The 19,021-nt window shown below is 56.1% G+C and overlaps 1 protein-coding gene across 4 annotated transcripts in view; it reads left to right on the top strand.

Annotated features, from left to right (window-relative positions):
* CYTH1 (cytohesin 1) overlaps positions 1-19,021 on the top strand; it is a 76,862-nt gene that overhangs the window by 18,351 nt on the left and 39,490 nt on the right. Inside the window, exon 1 of one of the 4 annotated variants that reach the window (XR_005884820.1) lies at positions 8,451-10,770. The exons of 1 other annotated variant lie outside the window; for it this stretch is intronic. Coding sequence is in view for 2 of the 3 variants with exons in the window: in XM_040989841.1 (XP_040845775.1) it covers positions 10,737-10,770 (34 nt within the window). In the remaining variant the exon portion in view is untranslated. Of the gene's footprint in view, positions 1-8,450; positions 10,771-19,021 lie in introns of those variants that run through there. 2 more of the 4 variants (XM_040989841.1, XM_040989840.1) reach the window with 2 other exon arrangements.

Raw genomic sequence — 19,021 nt, forward strand, 5'->3', positions numbered from 1 at the left:
CTCGACCCGCGTCTCGCGTGTGGCCGGCAGACACTCGACCCGCGTCTCGCGTGTGGCCGGCAGACACTCGACCCGCGTCTCGCGTGTGGCCGGCAGACACTCGACCCGCGTCTCGCGTGTGGCCGGCAGACACTCGACCCGCGTCTCGCGTGTGGCCGGCAGACACTCGACCCGCGTCTCGCGTGTGGCCGGCAGACACTCGACCCGCGTCTCGCGTGTGGCCGGCAGACACTCGACCCGCGTCTCGCGTGTGGCCGGCAGACACTCGACCCGCGTCTCGCGTGTGGCCGGCAGACACTCGACCCGCGTCTCGCGTGTGGCCGGCAGACACTCGACCCGCGTCTCGCGTGTGGCCGGCAGACACTCGACCCGCGTCTCGCGTGTGGCCGGCAGACACTCGACCCGCGTCTCGCGTGTGGCCGGCAGACACTCGACCCGCGTCTCGCGTGTGGCCGGCAGACACTCGACCCGCGTCTCGCGTGTGGCTGCCGGAGACCCAGCTGCTTGAGGCATCTCCTGCTCCCTGCTGCTGACGCATCAGCAGGAAGTTGGAGTTGGAGCAGAGCTGGGAATTGGACCTGGAGGCTGCAGCTGGAATGTGGGCATCTGTGTGGTCAGCGTGGGCAGAGATTTCTTCTCTTTACCTCCATAGTCCCAGCCCTAGCCAAGGTGCTTAGTTAGGATCCGCTGGTTCATTCCCTAAGTGGCCACAATGGCCGAAGCTGAGCCGGTCGGAAGTCAGGAGCCAGGAACTTTTTCCAGGTCTCCCACGTGGGTGCAGGGTCCCAAGGCTTTGGGCCGTCCTGGACTGCTTTCCCAGGCCACAGGCAGGGAGCTGGATGGGAAGTGGGGCCGGTGGGATATGAACTGACATCCAGGTGCATGCAAGGCGAGGACTTTAGCCGCTAGGTTACCACTTCAGGCCCTCAATCTATACTTTAAAAAAACAAAAATTATGAGAGACTGACATCATGGTATAGTGGGTAAAGCTGCTGCCTGTGGTGGCTGGCATCACATGTGGGTGCTGGTTCATGTCCCAGCTGCTTCACCTCCAATCCAGCTCCCTGTTAATGTGCCTGGGAAAGCAGCAGAGGACGGTCCAAATGCTTGGGCCCCTTCAGTGACATGGGATTCTTGGCTGGAGCTCGTGACATCAACCTGCTCATTTGGTAAGTGTCCCAGTGGATTGGAGATCTCTCTCTGTCCCTCCTTCGCTCTGTAAGTCTGCCTTTGAAGCATTCATAAAAGCTTTTCTAAAAATATTATTATAAGTGTGCTTCCGAATGCCAGCTAGGAAGCACGCAGGTGTTCTAAGTGTCTAAGACTCTTTCAGATTGAAAGAAACCAAATCTCAGGGTGCCAGACTCATCCTGGTGACCCCTCACAGTTCATCCTGGGAGACAGTGGGGTGTCCTGGTGACCCCTCACAGTTCATCCTGGGAGACAGTGGGGTGTGGGTGGCCTGCATGCAGTCCCCGTGGGCTCTGGCACTGACTCTCCCTGGCATAAGGAACTTTGTCATCTGATCCTGTAGATCCTCTCTGCCCCACGTGCTGGTATAGCAGGAAGTGGGGAAAGAGGCAGGCACGCCTCGAGTCTGCCGGATTCTAGAGAAGGAATGCCTGAGTTACAGACTCAGGGTCAGGTCAGGCCACCCGCAGGTGGACTCAGTGAGCAGGATGGCTGCCAGCCCTTTTGGCAATCCCTGCCTTTGCCAGCAGGGGTCAGCACTGATTGTGTTCACCAACAGCTTTACTTCAGAGGGTGTTTTAACTATTATAGCAATCCTCCCTTCCTTCTTCCCTGCTTTCCTTCCCTCCTTTTTAAAAAGATTTATTTATTTTTATTGGAAAACCAGATTTACAGAGAGAGGAGAGACAGATCTTCCATCCACTGGTTCACTCCCAAAGTGGCCACAACAGTTGGAGCTGAGCCAATCAGATGCCAGGAGTTCCTCCAGGTCTTCCTGGAGGATCCTAAGGCTTTGGGCCGTCCTCGACTGCTTTCCCAGGCCACAAGCAGTGAGCTGGATGGGAAGTGGAGCAGCCAGACATGAACCGGCACCCACAGGGATCCCAGCGCATGCAAGTTGAGGACTTTAGCCACTAGGCTACCATGCTGGGCCCTGTAGCAGCCACTTTCAAGAATAGTTTGAACTTTGCCTCAACTTCAGGTTTAATTTTTTAAAAAAGATTTATTTTTATTGAATAGTCAGATATACAGAGAGGAAGAGAGACAGAGAGGAAGATCTTCCATCTAATGATTCACTTGCCAAGTGGCCGCAACAGCTGTAGCTGAGTCTATCCGAAGACAGGATCCCAGAGCCTCTTCTGGGTCTCCCCCGTGGGTCCAGGCCCAAGGCTTTGGGCCATCCTCAACTGCTTTCCCAGGCCACAAGCAGGAAGCTGGATGGGATTTGGGGCCGCCAGGATGAGATCAGGCACCCATATGGGATCTGGGCGTGTTCAAGGCCAGGGCCATAGCCATTACGCTGTTACGCCCGGCCCGCTCTAATTTTTTAAGGGTTTATTTGAAAGGCAGAACTAGAGACCCTCCATCCTCCGGTTCTCAGATGTCTAGCAACAGCCGGCTGGGCCAGGCACCTGGGGCCTCTGCATTCCTCGCCATGGGTGGAAGGATCCAAGGACTCAGGCATTCCCCACTGCCTGCCAGGCTCCTCAGCAGGAGAGGCAGGCCCTGAGCTGGCATGCTGGCATGGGGAGCGGTGCGTGCCACGACGCCGGCCTGGGGCCCTGCACACAGACTGCTCAGGTGCTGCTCTGTGAGTGCTGGACCAGGGCTGTCCCCCCACACGCACCTGAACGCAAGGCTGCTGTTCAAACTTCATGGCAGTAAAAGAGGCATTGGGATGCTTTGTTCTTCACATGGAAAAGAAGTCAGCCCTTGGAAAGCAGTATGCCGTTCTTACTAGTTTTCCTTGCTTGCAAAAGTGAATGGCTCACAGGAAAGGTTGGGACGAATCCGGTTGTGGACCTACAACAGCAGCAGGTTTAGCCTTCTTGTTTATGGGATTTGTGGTGAGGCGCATGCTGAGGGACCGGCTCGCAGAGCACAGGTTTGGGGGAATAACATAGCTTGCGTTCCACGTATTTCCTCTGTGTTCAAGTCTACCACCGCCTAAGCGGTGCCATTTGTTGCCTGTAAGGAAAGGAGTGCAAATCCACATTTCCCAGGTCACCCAAACAGAAATAGCCTTTTGAAAAACTTTTGGTGCTATTTGCAGGTGTCCAGGAGCCTTGTGGCACGCTCCTTCCCGTCACCCACCCACAGATGCACTTGGGGCATTCCAGGATGCCCGCTTGCCTGCCCAGAGCGCTCTGCCAGCAGCGTGTCGGGAGAGGTGGAAGTGCGCACGGGAATCTTCCAGGGACTCAGCCCAGGTTCCAGAAGGTTCTGGGGTCCCCAAGAGCTCTGAGAATGGGACCAGAGTGCGAGGAGGGGCATGGCTAACCCTAGGCCTGGGGCACAGAGGTCCTAGTGGGTGTCCCGCCTGGAGATCTCCCTCGGGCAGGCAGCACATTCTGGATTCTGGCTTGGTCCTGGCCCAGCCCTGGCTGTTGTGGCCATCTGGGGAGTGAACCAGTGGATGGAAGTTGGCTCTCCAAGACCTTGACAGAAATTAAATAAATCTTTTAAAAAATAATATCCAGAGGCTAAGAATGAGTTCTTGCAAATTTATATAGAAATCAAACCTTCAATGGAAAATTTGGAGGATAAATTAGAGAGCGAGCGTGGGACCCTGCTGAGGAACACGGGGCGTGGGAGCTGAGAGCGAGCGTAGGACCCTGCTGAGGAACACGGGGCGTGGGACCCTGCTGAGGAACATGGGACGTGGGAGCTGAGAGTGAGTGTGGGACCCTGCTGAGGAACACGGGGCGTGGGAGCTGAGAGCGAGTGTGGGACCCTACTGAGGAACACGGGGCGTGGGACCCTGCTGAGGAACACGGGACGTGGGAGCTGAGAGCGAGTGTGGGACCCTGCTGAGGAACACGGGGCGTGGGAGCTGAGAGCGAGCGTAGGACCCTGCTGAGGAACACGGGACGTGGGAGCTGAGAGCGAGCGTAGGACCCTACTGAGGAACACGGGGCGTGGGACCCTGCTGAGGAACACGGGGCGTGGGAGCTGAGAGCGAGTGTGGGACCCTGCTGAGGAACACGGGGCGTGGGACCCTGCTGAGCTCTGACTGGTTGCCGGCTGTGGTCAGGGAGAGGCTTGTCCTGGGGCAGCTTACTGTGTATTTTGACCCTGCTGAGGACAGAGATAAGTCTTAACACTCCTCACATGGAGAACAGGTACAAAGCGGGCACCTGCCGTTCTGGGGAGAATGAATTGAGAATTCTGTACCCAATGAGAGGTACAGGTGTCTGCAGGTGTGCGCTTACCAGCAGCAGCAGCCACGTCTGCCCCTCCTCGTCTCTGATAGTTAGGGAGCATCAGCGGGTCACCCGGAAGACATGGAGCCCAAGACGCAGGAGCCAGCCATGCACAAGGGGGAAGGCAGATCCCGGGGCTGTGAAGGCACCCAAAGGTGCGAGGCAGACAGTGTCGGGCTGTGGGGCTGCAGGAGGGCTGCCTCAGGCAGCGTGGGGGTGGCACATCAGGCCCAATGAGAAAACTCATCTTCACGTTAGTCACAGGACATTGTGTAGGTCAGCTTGAGCAGTGTTGATGGGAGACACTAAGTATTAACTTAACCAAAACCAGGTTTGTCCTCACACTTTGTGTGTGTGTGTGTGTGTGTGTGTGTGAGAGACGGGCTAAGGGCAGCTGTTCCTCATGTCCCACACTAAGCAGTTTGTGTGTGTGTGAGTGTGTGTGTGAGTGTGTGAGTGTGTGTGTGAGTGTGTGTGTGTGTGAGAGAGAGAGAGAGAGAGACGGGCTGAGGGCAGCTGTTCCTCATGTCCCACACTAAGCAGTTCTGTGTGTGTGTGAGTGTGTGTGTGTGTGTGTGTGTGTGAGAGAGAGAGACGGGCTGAGGGCAGCTGTTCCTCATGTCCCACACTAAGCAGTTTGTGTGTGTGTGAGTGTGTGTGTGAGTGTGTGAGTGTGTGTGTGAGTGTGTGTGTGTGTGAGAGAGAGAGAGAGAGAGACGGGCTGAGGGCAGCTGTTCCTCATGTCCCACACTAAGCAGTTCTGTGTGTGTGTGAGTGTGTGTGTGTGTGTGTGTGTGTGTGTGTGTGTGTGTGTGTGTGTGTGAGAGAGACGGGCTGAGGGCAGCTGTTCCTCATGTCCCACACTAAGCAGTTCTTGTTCTAATTAAAGGCTGGAGACGCGCAGCCTGCATGTGCGATTCAGGAACAGGAGGTAATTAGCACGAGGAGCAGGCTTGCACCTCTGGAACTGGAAGGAACCTGTTTACCTGAAGTGTGTGTGTGCTTAATGAAGAAAGAATGAAACAAACCAAGCAAACTTGAGCACAGGGAGGAAGCTGGAGAGGCAGGGGTCGCCGCCAATGTTCAACAGGTGCTGGGGGCTTCCCTGGGCGGCCGGGGGGCGCTGTGCCCACGCTGTCTGGGGGCTTCCTGGGCGGCTGGGGGGCGCTGTGCCCGTGCTGTCTGGGGGCTTCCTGGCTGGCCGGGGGGCGCTGTTCCCTCTCTGTAGGGGGACCGGGGGCTCATGGGCTCAGGCCGCCATGGCAGAGTGGGCAGATGCTACCCCGGGGTGGCACCTGTGGGGTGACTGTCACAGCGTGCAGGTGGTCCAAGTCCTGGGCTCGCCCCAGCCCTCGGGTGGAGTGTGCAGATATTTAGTGTATGTTCTCTCAGGCTTGCTTTATTAAAGGAAAAATACCTTACAGTCTGTGTTTTTATTGCATGATTGTTTCCACCTGACAATATAAGGCATCTTTCAGTTGCCACAGAAATTGATCTGTAACTCTCCCCAGTGACTTAAGTGCCAAGGAATATTTGTAACTAATTCTTGGAAGGACACAATAGGCATTTCTGAGTCGCTGGGAAGCAGAAGGGTACTATGAGCGTGCCCCTTTCTCCCCTGGGTGGCACATGTGTTTGGTAGTAATCCTCGCTGAGCACGGAGCCGACAAGGCCAGCCCCTGCGAGGCTAGCTGGTGGATGGAAGTGCTAACTTTGGAAACTAGTGTTGTAGTGTGTATCATGGGCCTTAGGGTAGTTTATAGCTTTTTAAACAGAAATTTGATTTGAGAGGTAGAGAAAGAGAGAAAGCCCTCGTCTCAGGTTCACCCCTCAAGTGAGGCTGAGTCGGACCTTCAAGCCAAGTGGCACAAAACCACCTGTGGCCTCCCAGGGTCTTCCCTTAGAAGGGAGCTGGACTCGGGGCCTGAGCTGGGAGTTGGGCGCGGGTGCTCTGGAGGGGGCCACGGCGTCTGGACCGCCAGCCCAGACGCGCTCTCCAGCTTGTCTCTGATGGGAGCCGAGCAGAGGCCACGTCCGCTGTCCAGCTGCAGGGTCCTTTCTTGGCCTCCCTTTCTGACAGTGGGAAGCCGTGTCCTGGCTTGGGACCGTGCCAGGTGCTTCCCTTCCCTGCTTGCCTCCCCTTCCCGCCCTGCTGTCCGATGGAGGCAGCACACTCTGGGTGGCGCTTGGAGGGCTAGCTGCACCCAGCCTGGTCGCTCAGCCAGTGCTCTGCCTAGGTGGCCTCTGTGCAGCTGCTGGCCAGGGCCGGTGAGGGCCACCCTGGGGCTGCTGGCCAGGGCCTGTGATCTTTCTTTCTCTACTTACTTGAAGGGCAGTCACAGTGTGCTGGGGTCTGTGCAGTGGGTGTGGAAGACAGGAAGGTGTGAAGAGAACTGTTCCATTGCAGGCAAGGCTGCAGGAATTTCTTGTTGGTTGGCTAGGCCTGGTGGATGTCTCTGCATCCACCTGAAGGCGTTTCTAATCCCTTGCATGGACACCGCACAGCCCCGCTGAGTTTGTCATCTAGTTAGGCATTGTCTGCCTCTGCGGAGTTGGTCTTTCCTATCAGTGTGAGCCTGGAAGTTGATGCTGGCAAAGGAGCCTTTTACTCTTCATGCCGCCCCTGTCTCGGCTGCCCCCACTGACCATCCTCGGACTTTAGGTTCCCGCCTTTTTGTGGTGCATTTCCTCCCTTAACTGATTCAAGATTCAGTTGTAGAATGAGGATTGTACTAGGAGTGTGTTACTGGTCGATATGCAGTGCCTGTTGAGAACTTCCTGACAGCAGCGTCAGGATGGATGACATCCTGCTTTAAGGTGAAACAAACAAAAGAATTGGAAACACCCACTTGACCATGATGGAAAAAGTCAGCCAGAGCTCGTGAGGACTTCTGTATAAATGAAGCAGACAGCTTCACATTGTCTGTTATGATCCTGGAATTGTAGTGGTCCTTTTCTCTCCTCTTTATGCCTAGTCCACGCACCCGTCTCGAGCTCCGAACTCGGCTCAAGTTGGACTCTGGCAACAGTGCAGCAGGGCAAGGCCAGAACCAGGGGCTGGAGCTCCATTCGGGCCCAGGCGCTCTGGTGTCTTTCATGGCTGGGGAGCATGTGCAGGAGCTGAGTGAGCAGGGACACAGCCGGGACCTCGCCAGGGCTCAGGTCAAGCTGTGGCTGAGCCCACTGCAGCACCGCGTCTGTGCCGGCTCCTTCCAGCTCCTTCCAGCTCCTTCCAGCTCCTTCCGGTCCTTGGAGCGTGCCTGCGTCTCTTGAGATTAACACCAGTACAGATATTATGCTTCAGAAAAAAATCAAACTTTCCCCAGAATATTACATAAATATTCATGCAAATTTTCTTCTATTATCATTTAAGTCATTTCATGTTTATATTCTTATTTTATCTGTCATTGGAGAAGTGAGGTAGAGTAAAGGACAAATTTAAAAGACACAGAATGTCTTTGGTGGAAACTCTGCACTGAAGCCTTAGCATCTAATGGGTGACTTGAGGACCCGGGAGTGAAGTGGTCCTGGATGTGGCTTCATACTATGGAGATTGCAGCTTCGCTGGCGGCCAGAACAGAAACTGACCTGAGACTCGGCTGGCTGTGAGGGTCTCCCAGCATCCATGGGGACCGGGAGAAGTGGGGGTGGGGCAGGGGACAGCCCGTCGCTCTTAGGGGCAGCTCCATTTTGCTGGCCCAGGCTGGCACGCTTGGCACCATCCTCCTCCCCCTCTCACGTCTCGTGGGGATGGTCAGCACAGCCTTGGCACTGCCTCACAAGTGAGTGAAGTGAAAGCTGGTCCCTCCTCAGCTGGCTCCCTCATCGCTCACCGGAGCCCTGGTGTCACCCACTCCTCGGGGCTCCAGAGCCCTAATAGGCCAGCCCGCCGACCCCCTCCCTCCGTGCCCCGTTCACCCTCACAGCAGGTTGGAGGGCCTGCCTGCCCGCCTGCCCACCAGCCCCCTCCCTCCGTGCCCCGTTCACCCTCACAGCAGGTCGGAGGGCCTGCCTGCCCGCCTGCCCGCCTGCCCACCAGCCTGCTAGCCCCCTCCCTCGGTGCCCCATTCACCCTTACAGCAGGTCGGAGGGCCTCCCTGCCCGCCTGCCCAGCCTGCCAGCCCCTTCCCTCAACCCCCGTTGTTCTGTTCTGGCTGCACTGGCCTTGCCACAGCTGAGTCCCTCACACTTCCCTACGACTTGCCATTTGACCTGCTGCAGGTTTTGCTAGCCCCCCTCCACCCCTCCACCCCTCCACCCCCGTGCCCCGCAGTTGGAGCGGAAGGGCTATGTGTGTGGGTGCTGTTGCCTGGCACCTCACGTGGTTAGTGTGTTTATAGGGTGAAAGAAATGAAGTAATGATTGTAGAATGTTACTAACCCAGTCGGCTGTGTTACTAACTTACAGAATGGTTAACTGTATTGGCCTGTTGCCAGTTCCCATGCAGGCGTCCCTTCCCCAAGGGTCTGGGTTCGAGTCCTGGCTCTGGCTCCCTGCCAGTGCACACCTTGGCAGGTAGCAGGGACCACTCAGGCAGTGAGGGTCCTGCTTTGAGTTTTTGGTCCGCAGCGTTGGCCTTGTTGGGCCACACTGTGGGCTGTGATGGGGAGAAGCAGCAGGTAGGAGCACATGCCCACACTCCTGGGCAGCTTAAAGCGGTGACAGCAGTTACAGGATAACAACAACTCAGACAGGGGAGGAGACTGAAGTTAGAATAAGGGGCAGATCACAAGAGAACACCTGCAGGAGTGACGCGCAGGGTCTGTAATGTACATAAACAAGGACTCCACGAATGGAGGGAGCCCCTGAAACGTGGGGCAGAGGGGGCGTCACTGGTCTCCCTGCTGCACCTGCAGGAGCTGGGCTTGGTGCTCTGGCGAAGCAGCTGGCACCTAGATTCCCACGGAAAGCTCCAAGTCCTCAGGCGTCCTGACTCAATCCTTGGATTTCGGTTCTAGAGAAACACCGCACCCTGGACAGCAGGCTGAGAACAGGAGTGGCCAGACTTCCTCAAAGTTATGGTCGCCATCCACGAGCCAGCCTTGGCTGATTGGAGTCATTCACCTTCGGCTTGCATTGAAGCGGGGGCGGGCGTGCACCGGGATTCCTTGTGGCTGAGATTGGAAAGAACAGCGTGTGTGTGGGTCTGAGGCACTGAACGCCCATGCGGTGCCTCTGTAAGATAAAGTGGCTTTCCAAGTGTGTTAGACGTATGTGTGCAAGAGGTGTGGCAAAGCCACTGCTCCCTGCACGCGTGTCAGTGCATCAGTCCTACCTCACAGAGAACCTGGCTAACTGGGCGGCTCCGGCTTCCCGCGGGGAGACTGTAGGTGCAGGGAGCAAAGAGTGGGTACCCAGGCAAGCCCTGGAACCTCTGGGTGGCAGTGACAAGGGGTGTGGGCTTTCAGAGTTAGATGAGTTAGGTTGTTGACATGCTGGCTACTAAGCAAACCCTTGGGCAGGGCCACCTGCAGGAGCTGGGCACTGGGCACTGGGCACTGCCCCTTGCGCTTGCTCCTTGGGAGAGTGAGGAGTTACAGCAGCACAGCCAACTGTGTCTCCTTCCAGAAATCTTGCTGCTAGGATTGTTTTGTATGGAGTTAATGAAATAGGTGTGCCACATGCAAGTGAGTGTGAGACCCTCGGAAGAAGCAGAACCATTACAAGGCTGGGGATTGCTTGAGCGTGACCTGCTGAGATGCCCAGGCACAGTGCGTGGGACAGTGTGTGAGACGAGGCCACCTGAGGCAGCGTGTGTCTGGAGCATGGAGCAGGCCTGCTCAGACACACACTCCTCACATGGGACAGGCTTAGCTATTGATTCTTTATCAGTGTCTTCTAATATTCAACAAGGAGCATGTATTATGCATGTAATAAGATTGTCCAGGAAAGTCTTCTATCTTACATGTTAGAAGTTGGAATAACATTGAACTTGGTGGCAGCTCTTCCTTGGCCCTCATCCTGCGTGGCCCTGGCTGTGCTCTGTCAGAGTCTCCTGGAAAGTGTGCTGTTGTCTCGTTGTGAGAGAGCTCGGAGATCCCGAGAAGTGGGGAGGCAAAGGGAACCAGAGCCAGCGCCACCCACCCTGGGGTTGACCCCCTCAAAGGCTGCTTCCAGCAAGGATGTGGTTAACTGACTCGCCAGGTGCTGGGGCCGCCGACTTCCTGCATGGGTGGCAGCCTGCCTGGGCGTGGCCTCCTCCGGGGCTGCAGGCTGATTGGCCCAATCTTGTGACCGCCTGTTCCCCTCTGAGTCCAGGAAGCAGCTAGGAGCCTGAGTAGCCGGCTGGGCAGTACCACGGTGTCGTGGCCCTGCTCAGACGCGGAAGGACTCGGAGGCAAGATGGTCCTCCAGATGGAAGAGGAGCAGCAGCCAGGTGAGCCCAGCCCCTGGTGGGGACTGTCGGCACGAGCAAGCCATGGGTGTTGGCCATCTGGATCGGAATGGGAGCCGTGGACAGTTGTGCTGGGTTTCAGGGGTCAGAGTTAAGGGGTCACCTAGACTCATTTCCCTCACTACCATGTGGAGTGTGTGTGAGGTTGTGCACCCCACAGAGTGGGTAAGCATCACAGGGCCTGTGGAAGTGGGTGTGGGGTGAGTCAGGTGGCACACCCGCTTTCACGCCACGTCCTCTCTGGACCTGCTGACTCCGGAGGCCCGCCATGGGCGTCTTGTGGAAGGGCACGGCGTCCTCCTTGATGGGTTTGTTTGACAAGCGCTCCGGGGAGGGACGGTGCTGGAGGCAGGGCTCAGGGTCCTGGCCGGGCCCCGTGAACGGTCCTGGGTTTCTTTGGGGAGAGGTACTAAGGGAAAAGACTTGGCTCACGTGTGCGCGCGTGCGTGCTAGAGGTTCAGGGAAAGCTTGGGGCTTCCTTTATCTCCACACCCCTGCTGCACAGGGCAGCCATGAGTACTGGGGACAGCTGCGTGGCTGCTGGATCCCAGGGACCCTGAGCCCGCCCCAGGGGCTGTGTGTCCTGTGAGGCTGCTCTGCGTGTGCAGTGGCGTTCAGTGGCGTCAGACGGGTGCAGTGGGTGTGTGCTGGCTCGTACCAAGGAGTGCAGGGTGGCCTGAGCTTAGGGACGCAGGAGGCTACATTTCAGGATGGATTCCGTGCAAGTTATAGTGAAGTGTGGGGCTCCCTTGGCTCGCTGTGGTGTCTTAGCCCACCTCGGAGGGCAGAGCCCCGCTGATGGGGTCTTTGAGGAGGACTTTGGAAGAAGACACCTGTCCCCACATTGGAACAGGGACGGCAGGGAGAGGCAGGTCAGAGCCAGCTGCCCTCGTGGAAGGTGAGTCCAGGCTAGCTGGGGTTTGTGGTTCCTGGGAGTAGGAGAGGACGGTGTCGGGCACAGCGGGAGCAGCGGGTCTGAGCCTGTGCTGGCTCGGCCCATTCTGGCCCCTGGCTGCCCTGCTGCTGCCCAGCTGCCCACTGCTAGTCTTCCCAGGCAAGCCTGCTTCAGACCCCGGCGGAGGCGTGCCAGCTCAGAGGGCTCCTGTGCTGGCGCCTGTACTCTGCCACAGCGCAGGCCGGGGGTGAGGGGCTTTTTGAGAGCCAAGCCCACCCCCTCACTGGTGTTTTATTGGGGCAGTAGGGAGGGTGATGCTGCCCTTTTCACCACTGCTAGGTTGACTCCTGTGGGTATTTCAGAATAGCATTTAGGCAGATGCGAAAGTGAGGCAACAGGGGGTTTCCTCTGGAGGGCCCCTAAGGTCCCAGAAGGCCGGGTCAGGTGTCCCCAGGCGTGGCTCCCGAGCGGCCTTTGCTCATTCAGCTCCACTCAGCAAAGGGCGAGTGGGGGTTTGGAAAACATTCTCTGACGTCATCAGATCATCTCAGATCCTTAACTCTTTTTTCTTTTTAAACATTTTTGGACCCGGCGCGGTGGCGCAAGTGGTTAAGGTCCTCGCCTAGCACGCTCGGGATCCCATATGGGCGCCGGTTCTAATCCCGGCAGCCCCGCTTCCCTTCCAGCTCCCCCCCTGTGGCCTGGGAAAGCAGTCGAGGACGGCCCAATAAAAAAAAATAATAAAGATTTATTTTTATTATTATTTTTTTTATTGGAAAGGTGGATATACAGAGAGGAGAGACAGAGAGGAAGATCTTCCGTCCGATGATTCACTCCCCAAGTGAGCGCAACAGGCCGATACTATGCCAATCCGAAGCCAGGAGCCTCTTCTGGGTCTCCCACGCGGGTGCAGGGTCCCAAAGCTTTGGGCCGTCCTCCACTGCTTTCCCAGGCCACAGGCAGGGAGGGCCGCCGGGACAGAACCGGCGCCCACATGGGTTCCCCGGCGTGCAAAGCGAGGACCTTTAACCACTGCGCCACCGCGCCGGGCCCGAGATCCTTAACTCTTAATTGAACGTGTTGCTTGTTGCCTCCCTTGGTGTCTGGCGCATGCACGGTCATGTTTTATTTTAGTCTCATGCACATTATGTGAGAGTTAAATGGAGTAGACGACCGGCACTGTTTGCTGAAGTAACAGACACAGTTGATGATACGATTCGATGGGCTCCGGGATCTCTCTTACTCCCTGCCCAAATCCCTCCCCCCCATCGACTTCCCATATATTATAACAGTATAGTCCTTGTGCAGTTGTAAGTCTGTCATTCTGCTATTTAAGTGTGTCCTGACATTACTAATGCGGACAACGGCAGACAGTCTAACATCCTGTTGTCAGGATTCGGAGTCCGTGTTTCTCTGGAGGTAGAGATGCTTCCTGCATGTATCCTCACGTCTGGAAGGGACAGTCTCCATGACACAGTTACTGTACTTCCCCTTCAATGAAAACCGGGTTCTTTCACTCTCACACCTGCTCTTTTTGCCATGGTTTGCTGACTGTCCAGTGTGGCCCTTACCAAGCCAACCCTGGTACTAGCCCACTCCGGAGTGCCCATCACCGCAGCCGCTGGTACTTCTCAGGCACGTTTCTATGTGCCAGCCCACTCCAGGTTGCCCGTGACCCCAGCCCCCTTCACTTCTCAGGCACCTTTGTGTGTGCCAGTGCCTCTGCTTCTCCCTGTGGGGAACCTTGTCGAGGCTGGGCCCCATGGCTGCTGTGCCCCGACGGAGCAAGGCCTGGAGCTGTCCACGCCCCAAGCCGAGGCTGTACCAGGGCAGGCGTGCAGCAAGTGCTGAGCTGACGTGAAGCTGTGGCCCCGCCAGTGGCCCGGGTGTGAGGTGGATCCCACCACAGCCTCCCGGATCATGCACACATATTGTATCTTGTACCTCCTCTGGAGGGACCAGTGTGTGATCAAGTGTGTGTGTGAAATAGCGTTCTGTGTAGGAGAATGAGCCAGTATTAAGTCTAGCACCACTCGAGTTGGCCGTTGGGTGCACAGGGCGCGCTGGGTGCCGTTGGTGCTCCCGCTGCCTCTCCTGCCCCTTGCTGCCTGCCAGCCTTGTGCCTCGCTAGCCCTGGGCTGGGCGAGCGACCCGGGCCTAGGTGTTAGCAGGAAGGCGTGAGAGATGAGGTGTTTCTGATCCTCATGGAGCAAGTCTGTGTTTTGCAGAATCAGAACCGGTTGCGTCTTTGTTGTTGCTCAGGAGTGTGCTGGGAGTGCCTGGAGAGGCAGCGCGAAGAAGGCTGCTCGGAGGGAGACCCTGTGGGCTGCAATGTCAGACTTCCCGTGGAGAAGGCACGCGCGTGGGCTCGTGCAGGAGTCTGGAACAACCAGTTCCTCTTCTTTTTAAAATGTATTTATTGGGCCTGGCGGTGTGGCCTAGTGGCTAAAATGCTCACCTTGAACACACCAGGATCCCATATGGGTGCCGGTTCTATTCCCGGCAGCCCCACTTCCTATCCAGCTCCCTGCTTGTGGCCTGGGAAGGCAGTCGAGGACGGCCCAAAGCCTGGGGACCCTGTACCTACATGAGAGACCTGAAGGAGGTTCCTGGTTCCCGGCTTCGAATCGGCTCAGCACCGGCTGTTGCGCTCACTTGGGGAGTGAATCATCGGACGGAAGATCTTCCTCTCTGTCTCTCCTCCTCTCTGTATATCTGAGAGAGCTTCATCCTGGCTCTCGCGGGGCACTGGGGCCTGAGCAATGGGCCGCCTTCTGCTGCTGCCAGTCTGCTAGCAGGGAGCTGGGTCTGAAGTGGAGCAGCTGGCACACAAGCTGGCCCCTGTAGGGATGTTTGCGTTCCTGGTGGAGCTGTGCCCTCTTCCGCCAGCGCTGGCCCTGGTGAGGCAGCAGAACCTTGGGTTCAGTCAGCACCTGTTGGCTGAAGCTTTCTCTGCTCTTCCAGATGCCACTGTTGTTGTGTCTTTTTTTTTTTTTCCCTAAATTTATTTAAGAGGGAGAGAGAGAGAAGAGAGAGGCCTCTGTGTGCTGGTTCACTCCCCACATGGCTGCAGTGAAGGGGCTGGGCCAGGCTGGAGCCAGGCGAGCCTCTGCGCGGTTACAGGGACCCACGAGCCTGGCCCTTCACTGCTGCTTCAGGCACATGAACTGAAGTGGGGCAGCAGGGTCTCCACTGGTGCTCTCCCGGTGGCGGCTTAACTCACTCTTACCACCACACTGGCCTTCCCGTTGGTTTTTGATTGTGGAACATCCAAGTGCAAGCCTGTCTATGGATGTGGTTAGGGTTTGAAAGGTGACCAGTAGAATTCTCTAGAAGCAGTATTATTAGAACAGACAGTATTACAGGTTCTAGCAGTCCAGGTGTGGGTGTTAGGGCTCTAGGGGGGCCTGCAGAGTAACCCCCTGAGGTGGGGCAGGAGCAGCCCCGGGCACAGGAGATGCTCCAGTTCCCTGAGGCTTGGGAAGTCAAAGGTGGGAGCATCGTGTCCGTCCCCTCTCCTTTAGGTCCTGCCTGCCATCCTAAAGCCGGCTGCTGGCACTCACAGTGTCTGTGTGGCCCCTGCTCTGGGTTCCCCCTGCAGCCCCGCTGAGATCACCGTCTCAGAAACACCCCTGCGGCCTCTTCACTTCCTGGAGAACCGCAGCTTTGGGAAGGTCCTGCTGGGTGGAGCTGTGGGGGCAGTGTGCTCACTGTGAGGGCCGGCAAGGGCATCAGTTTTGCTGCAGTGCAGCCGGGTCAGCTCCCAGGGAACAGCCGTTGCTGGGGCCTGCGTTTTGGTGTAGTGGGCCACACTGCTGCGCGGGATCCTCGTCCACAGTGCAGGTCTGAGTCCCATCTGCCATGTTAGTGTGCCTGGGAAGGCAGCAGGCCCTGCGGTCCATGGGGGATACCAGCTGGGGTTTCTGTCTCCTGGCTTGGTCCTGCTCCAGCCCAGTTAGTTGTGGCCTGTCCAGGGGCATCAGTTAACGGGAGGTCAGTCTCTCTCCTCTGACTACAAGAGCAAGTGGGTTAAGCCTCTGTCACCACATTCCTTGTGAGCACTGATTGCAGTCCTGGCTGCTCCACTTCAGTCCAGCTCCCAGCTGGCATGCCTGGGAAAGTGCTGGAAGGTGGCTCAGGCCCCTGAGCCCCTGCACACATGTGGGAGACCTGGAGGAAACTCTTGGCTACTGGCTTTGAACTGGTCCTACTCTCGCCATTTGTGGCCACTTGGGGAATAACTCACAGGTGGAAGATTCTGTCCTCTTTGTTAACACTGCCTTTCAAATAAAAAATAATATTAATGCTTATATTTAAAAAGGACTACAGATCTAAAATAATAATAATAATAATAATAAAAGGAGGACCCATCATGGTAGCCTAGTGGCTAAGGTCCCTACTTTGCATATGCCTGGATTTCATATGGGCACTGGTTTGTATCCTGGCTATTCCACTTCCCATCCAGCTCCCTGCTTGGCGCCTGGGAAAGCAGTGGAGGGTGTGCAAAACCTTGAGACCCTGCACCCGCGTGGGAGACCCAGAAGAGGCTCCTGGCTCTTGGCTTTGGATTGGCTCAGCTCTGGCTGTTTCAGCTACTTGGTTAGTGAACCAAAAGGCAGAAGATTTCTCTCTCCTTCTCTCTGTAAATTTGCCTTTACAATAAATAAATAAATAAGTAAACAAATCTTCAGAAAAATGAAAAGGAAGAAAGTTAAAGGGAGATCTGTCCCCTAATTAACTCCCCAAGCGGTCCTGGTGGCTGGGGCTGAGCCAGGCTGAAGCCAGGAGCGGAAAGCTGCGTCCAGGTCTCCCTTGCTGGTGGTGAGACCCACACGCTGGGGCGATCTGCGTCCCCAGGCTGTGAGCAGGGAGCTGGCTGGGATGCGGCCAGCCAGGTTTCTAATTCTCCCCAAAATGTGCTGCTGCCATCTCAAGTGGTGGCTTTATGCGTTATACCACAACACCCATTCCAAATAAATACATCTTTTTAAAACTACGTATATTTTTTAAATTGGAAAGGCAGATATACAAAGAGAAGGAGAAACAGAGAAAGATTTCCTGGCTGCTGGTTCACTCTCCAAGTGACTGCAACAGCTGGAGCTGACTTGATTCAAAGCTGGGAGCCAGAAGCTTCTTCCGGGTCTCCCACGCGGGTGTAGGTCCCCAGGCTTCGGGCCATTCTCGACTGCTTTCCCAGGCCACAAGCAAGGAGCTGGATGGGAAGCGGGCCTGCTGGGATCCGGTGCGTGCAAGGCGAGGATTTAGTCACTAGGCTGTCATGCCAGGCCCATAAATAAACCTTACAATTTTGAAGGCTTCAATATTCCTGGAGGGTCAGAACTGAGCAGTGACGCTGGTGTGCTGGTGTGAGGTGCGTGTGTTGCTGGTGGCCTTGGCGATTTCACCTGACCGCCTCCTCGTACTCTGAGTCAGCAGGCGCAGGGCCCAGCACACTAGGCACAGTGGACGTCCTGAGCTCTGCAGGTGACTGCCTTGTGGACACTCGCCCAGCAGTCTCCTCCTTCCTGAAAATCACTGTGCTGCGTGTCCCGTGGCTCGGCAGCCCGGAAGCCCAGCTTCTGAAGCCTGCACAGGGCTGCGTCCGCCTGCCTGGAGGCGGCTGCTTCGGAATCGCTGTGCTGTCCGGGTCACGGTCCCTTGCCCTCTGCTTGCTGATGAATAGGCAGGATTCTGGGTTGCCAAGGTCAGAGGTGCAGTCTAGTGAGGACTCGTGGCAGGGTGGGCGTGCTTGGGGGGCAGGATGGATCTCTGGGGGTCTCTTCCACCAGTCTGGGGCACTGGTCTCGGCTGGTGCTAGTGACCGGTGGCCGTCTCGTGTTCCCGCTCCCGGACACTGGACTCAGACCTTGTGTTGCCTGTTGGGCAGACCGCTAGTGGCAGAAGAGGAAGACCGAGAACCCTCTGCTCTCTCTCTCCCCAGAGCCCGCCTCACACTAGGAGGCCTCGAAGCCCCATGCAGCGCCCTCCCTCTGTGTCAGGCTGTCTCATGATTGGGGCTTAAGGCAACCAAAGATAACCTCTAAGCAAGTAGCTTTTGTACTTCAGAATGTTGGGAGTTTGCTCCTTGGGTACATGCATAAGTGTAAATTAAGCGTCCAACTCTGGGCCAGCATTGTGTGGCGGGTTAAACTGCCACCTGTGCCACCAGCATCCCATGTAGGTGCTGACGAGTCCCAGCTCCTCCCCCTGAGGTGGAGCTCTGTTACGTGCTGGGAAACGAGCAGCATGGTCCAAGTGCCTGGGCCCCTGGGCCCGTGTGGGAGGCTGCTGAGCTCCTGGCTCCGACTGCCCGGCTCAGCCCTGGCTGTTGTGACCCCTCGGGGAGTGAGCCAGCAGACGGAAGCTGTCACTCTGTCTCTGCCTTTCTTTCTGTAACTCTGCCTTCCAAATAAATGAAATGAGTCCTTAAGAAGAAAAATATTTACAATAATTAAATTCTTTTTTTTGTTGTTTTGTTTTTTCGTTTGTTTTTTTTGGGGGGGGTTTGTTGTTGTTGTTTTTGCTTTTTATTTTACAATGATTAAATTCTTTGTTTTTAAAGATTTATTTTTATTATTTTGTTTATTGGAAAGGCAGATATACAGAGAGGAGAGACAGAGAGGAAGATCTTCCGTCCGATGATTCACTCCCCAAGTGAGTGCAACGGCCGATGCTATGCTGATCCGAAGCCAGGAGCCTCTTCTGGGTCTCCCACGCGGGTGCAGGGTCCCAAGGCTTTGGGCCGTCCTCGACTGCTCTCCCGGGCCACAGGCAGGCAGCTGGAAGGGAAGCGGGGCTGCCGGGATAGAACCGGCGCCCATATGGGATCCCGGGTGTGCAAGGCGAGGACCTTAACCACTTGTGCCATCGCGCCGGGCCCAAGATCCTTAAATTCTTAAGAAGTTGTGGTCTAGTGGCTAAAGTCCTTGCCTTGAACGCACTGGGATCCCATACGGACACCAGTAGGGCCTACTGTGTGTGTCATCAGGCTCTGATTTTTTGCCAGATCAATAGAAAATAGTATGTTATTTATATTTTAATCTTTACACTCAGAAATTTAGTGAATTTAAGCATATTTCCTCCTCATTTTGTAGCTGTGATATAACTGGAGAGTAACCGTTCTTCCTGTGTAGGCGTCTTTGGCCTGTTTCCACGGCCAGCGCTCAATCTTTGTGTCTCTGATTTGTCATCCAAGGCATTTACCTTTTGCCTTCTAGAGTTTTGATGTCTGTTTTAAAGGCTTTGACTTCCATGCATCAGGTTGGCCCTATCCTCCAGGACTGTGAGTGTGTCAGCCCGTGCTTCCTCTAGGATGCTGTGGGCTGTACGGCGGAATGT

The sequence above is a fragment of the Ochotona curzoniae genome, unplaced genomic scaffold (genome assembly GCF_017591425.1).
Source record: "Ochotona curzoniae isolate NIBS_2020 unplaced genomic scaffold, NIBS_Ocur_1.0 contig_523, whole genome shotgun sequence".
In the NCBI taxonomy this organism is placed as follows: domain Eukaryota; kingdom Metazoa; phylum Chordata; class Mammalia; order Lagomorpha; family Ochotonidae; genus Ochotona; species Ochotona curzoniae.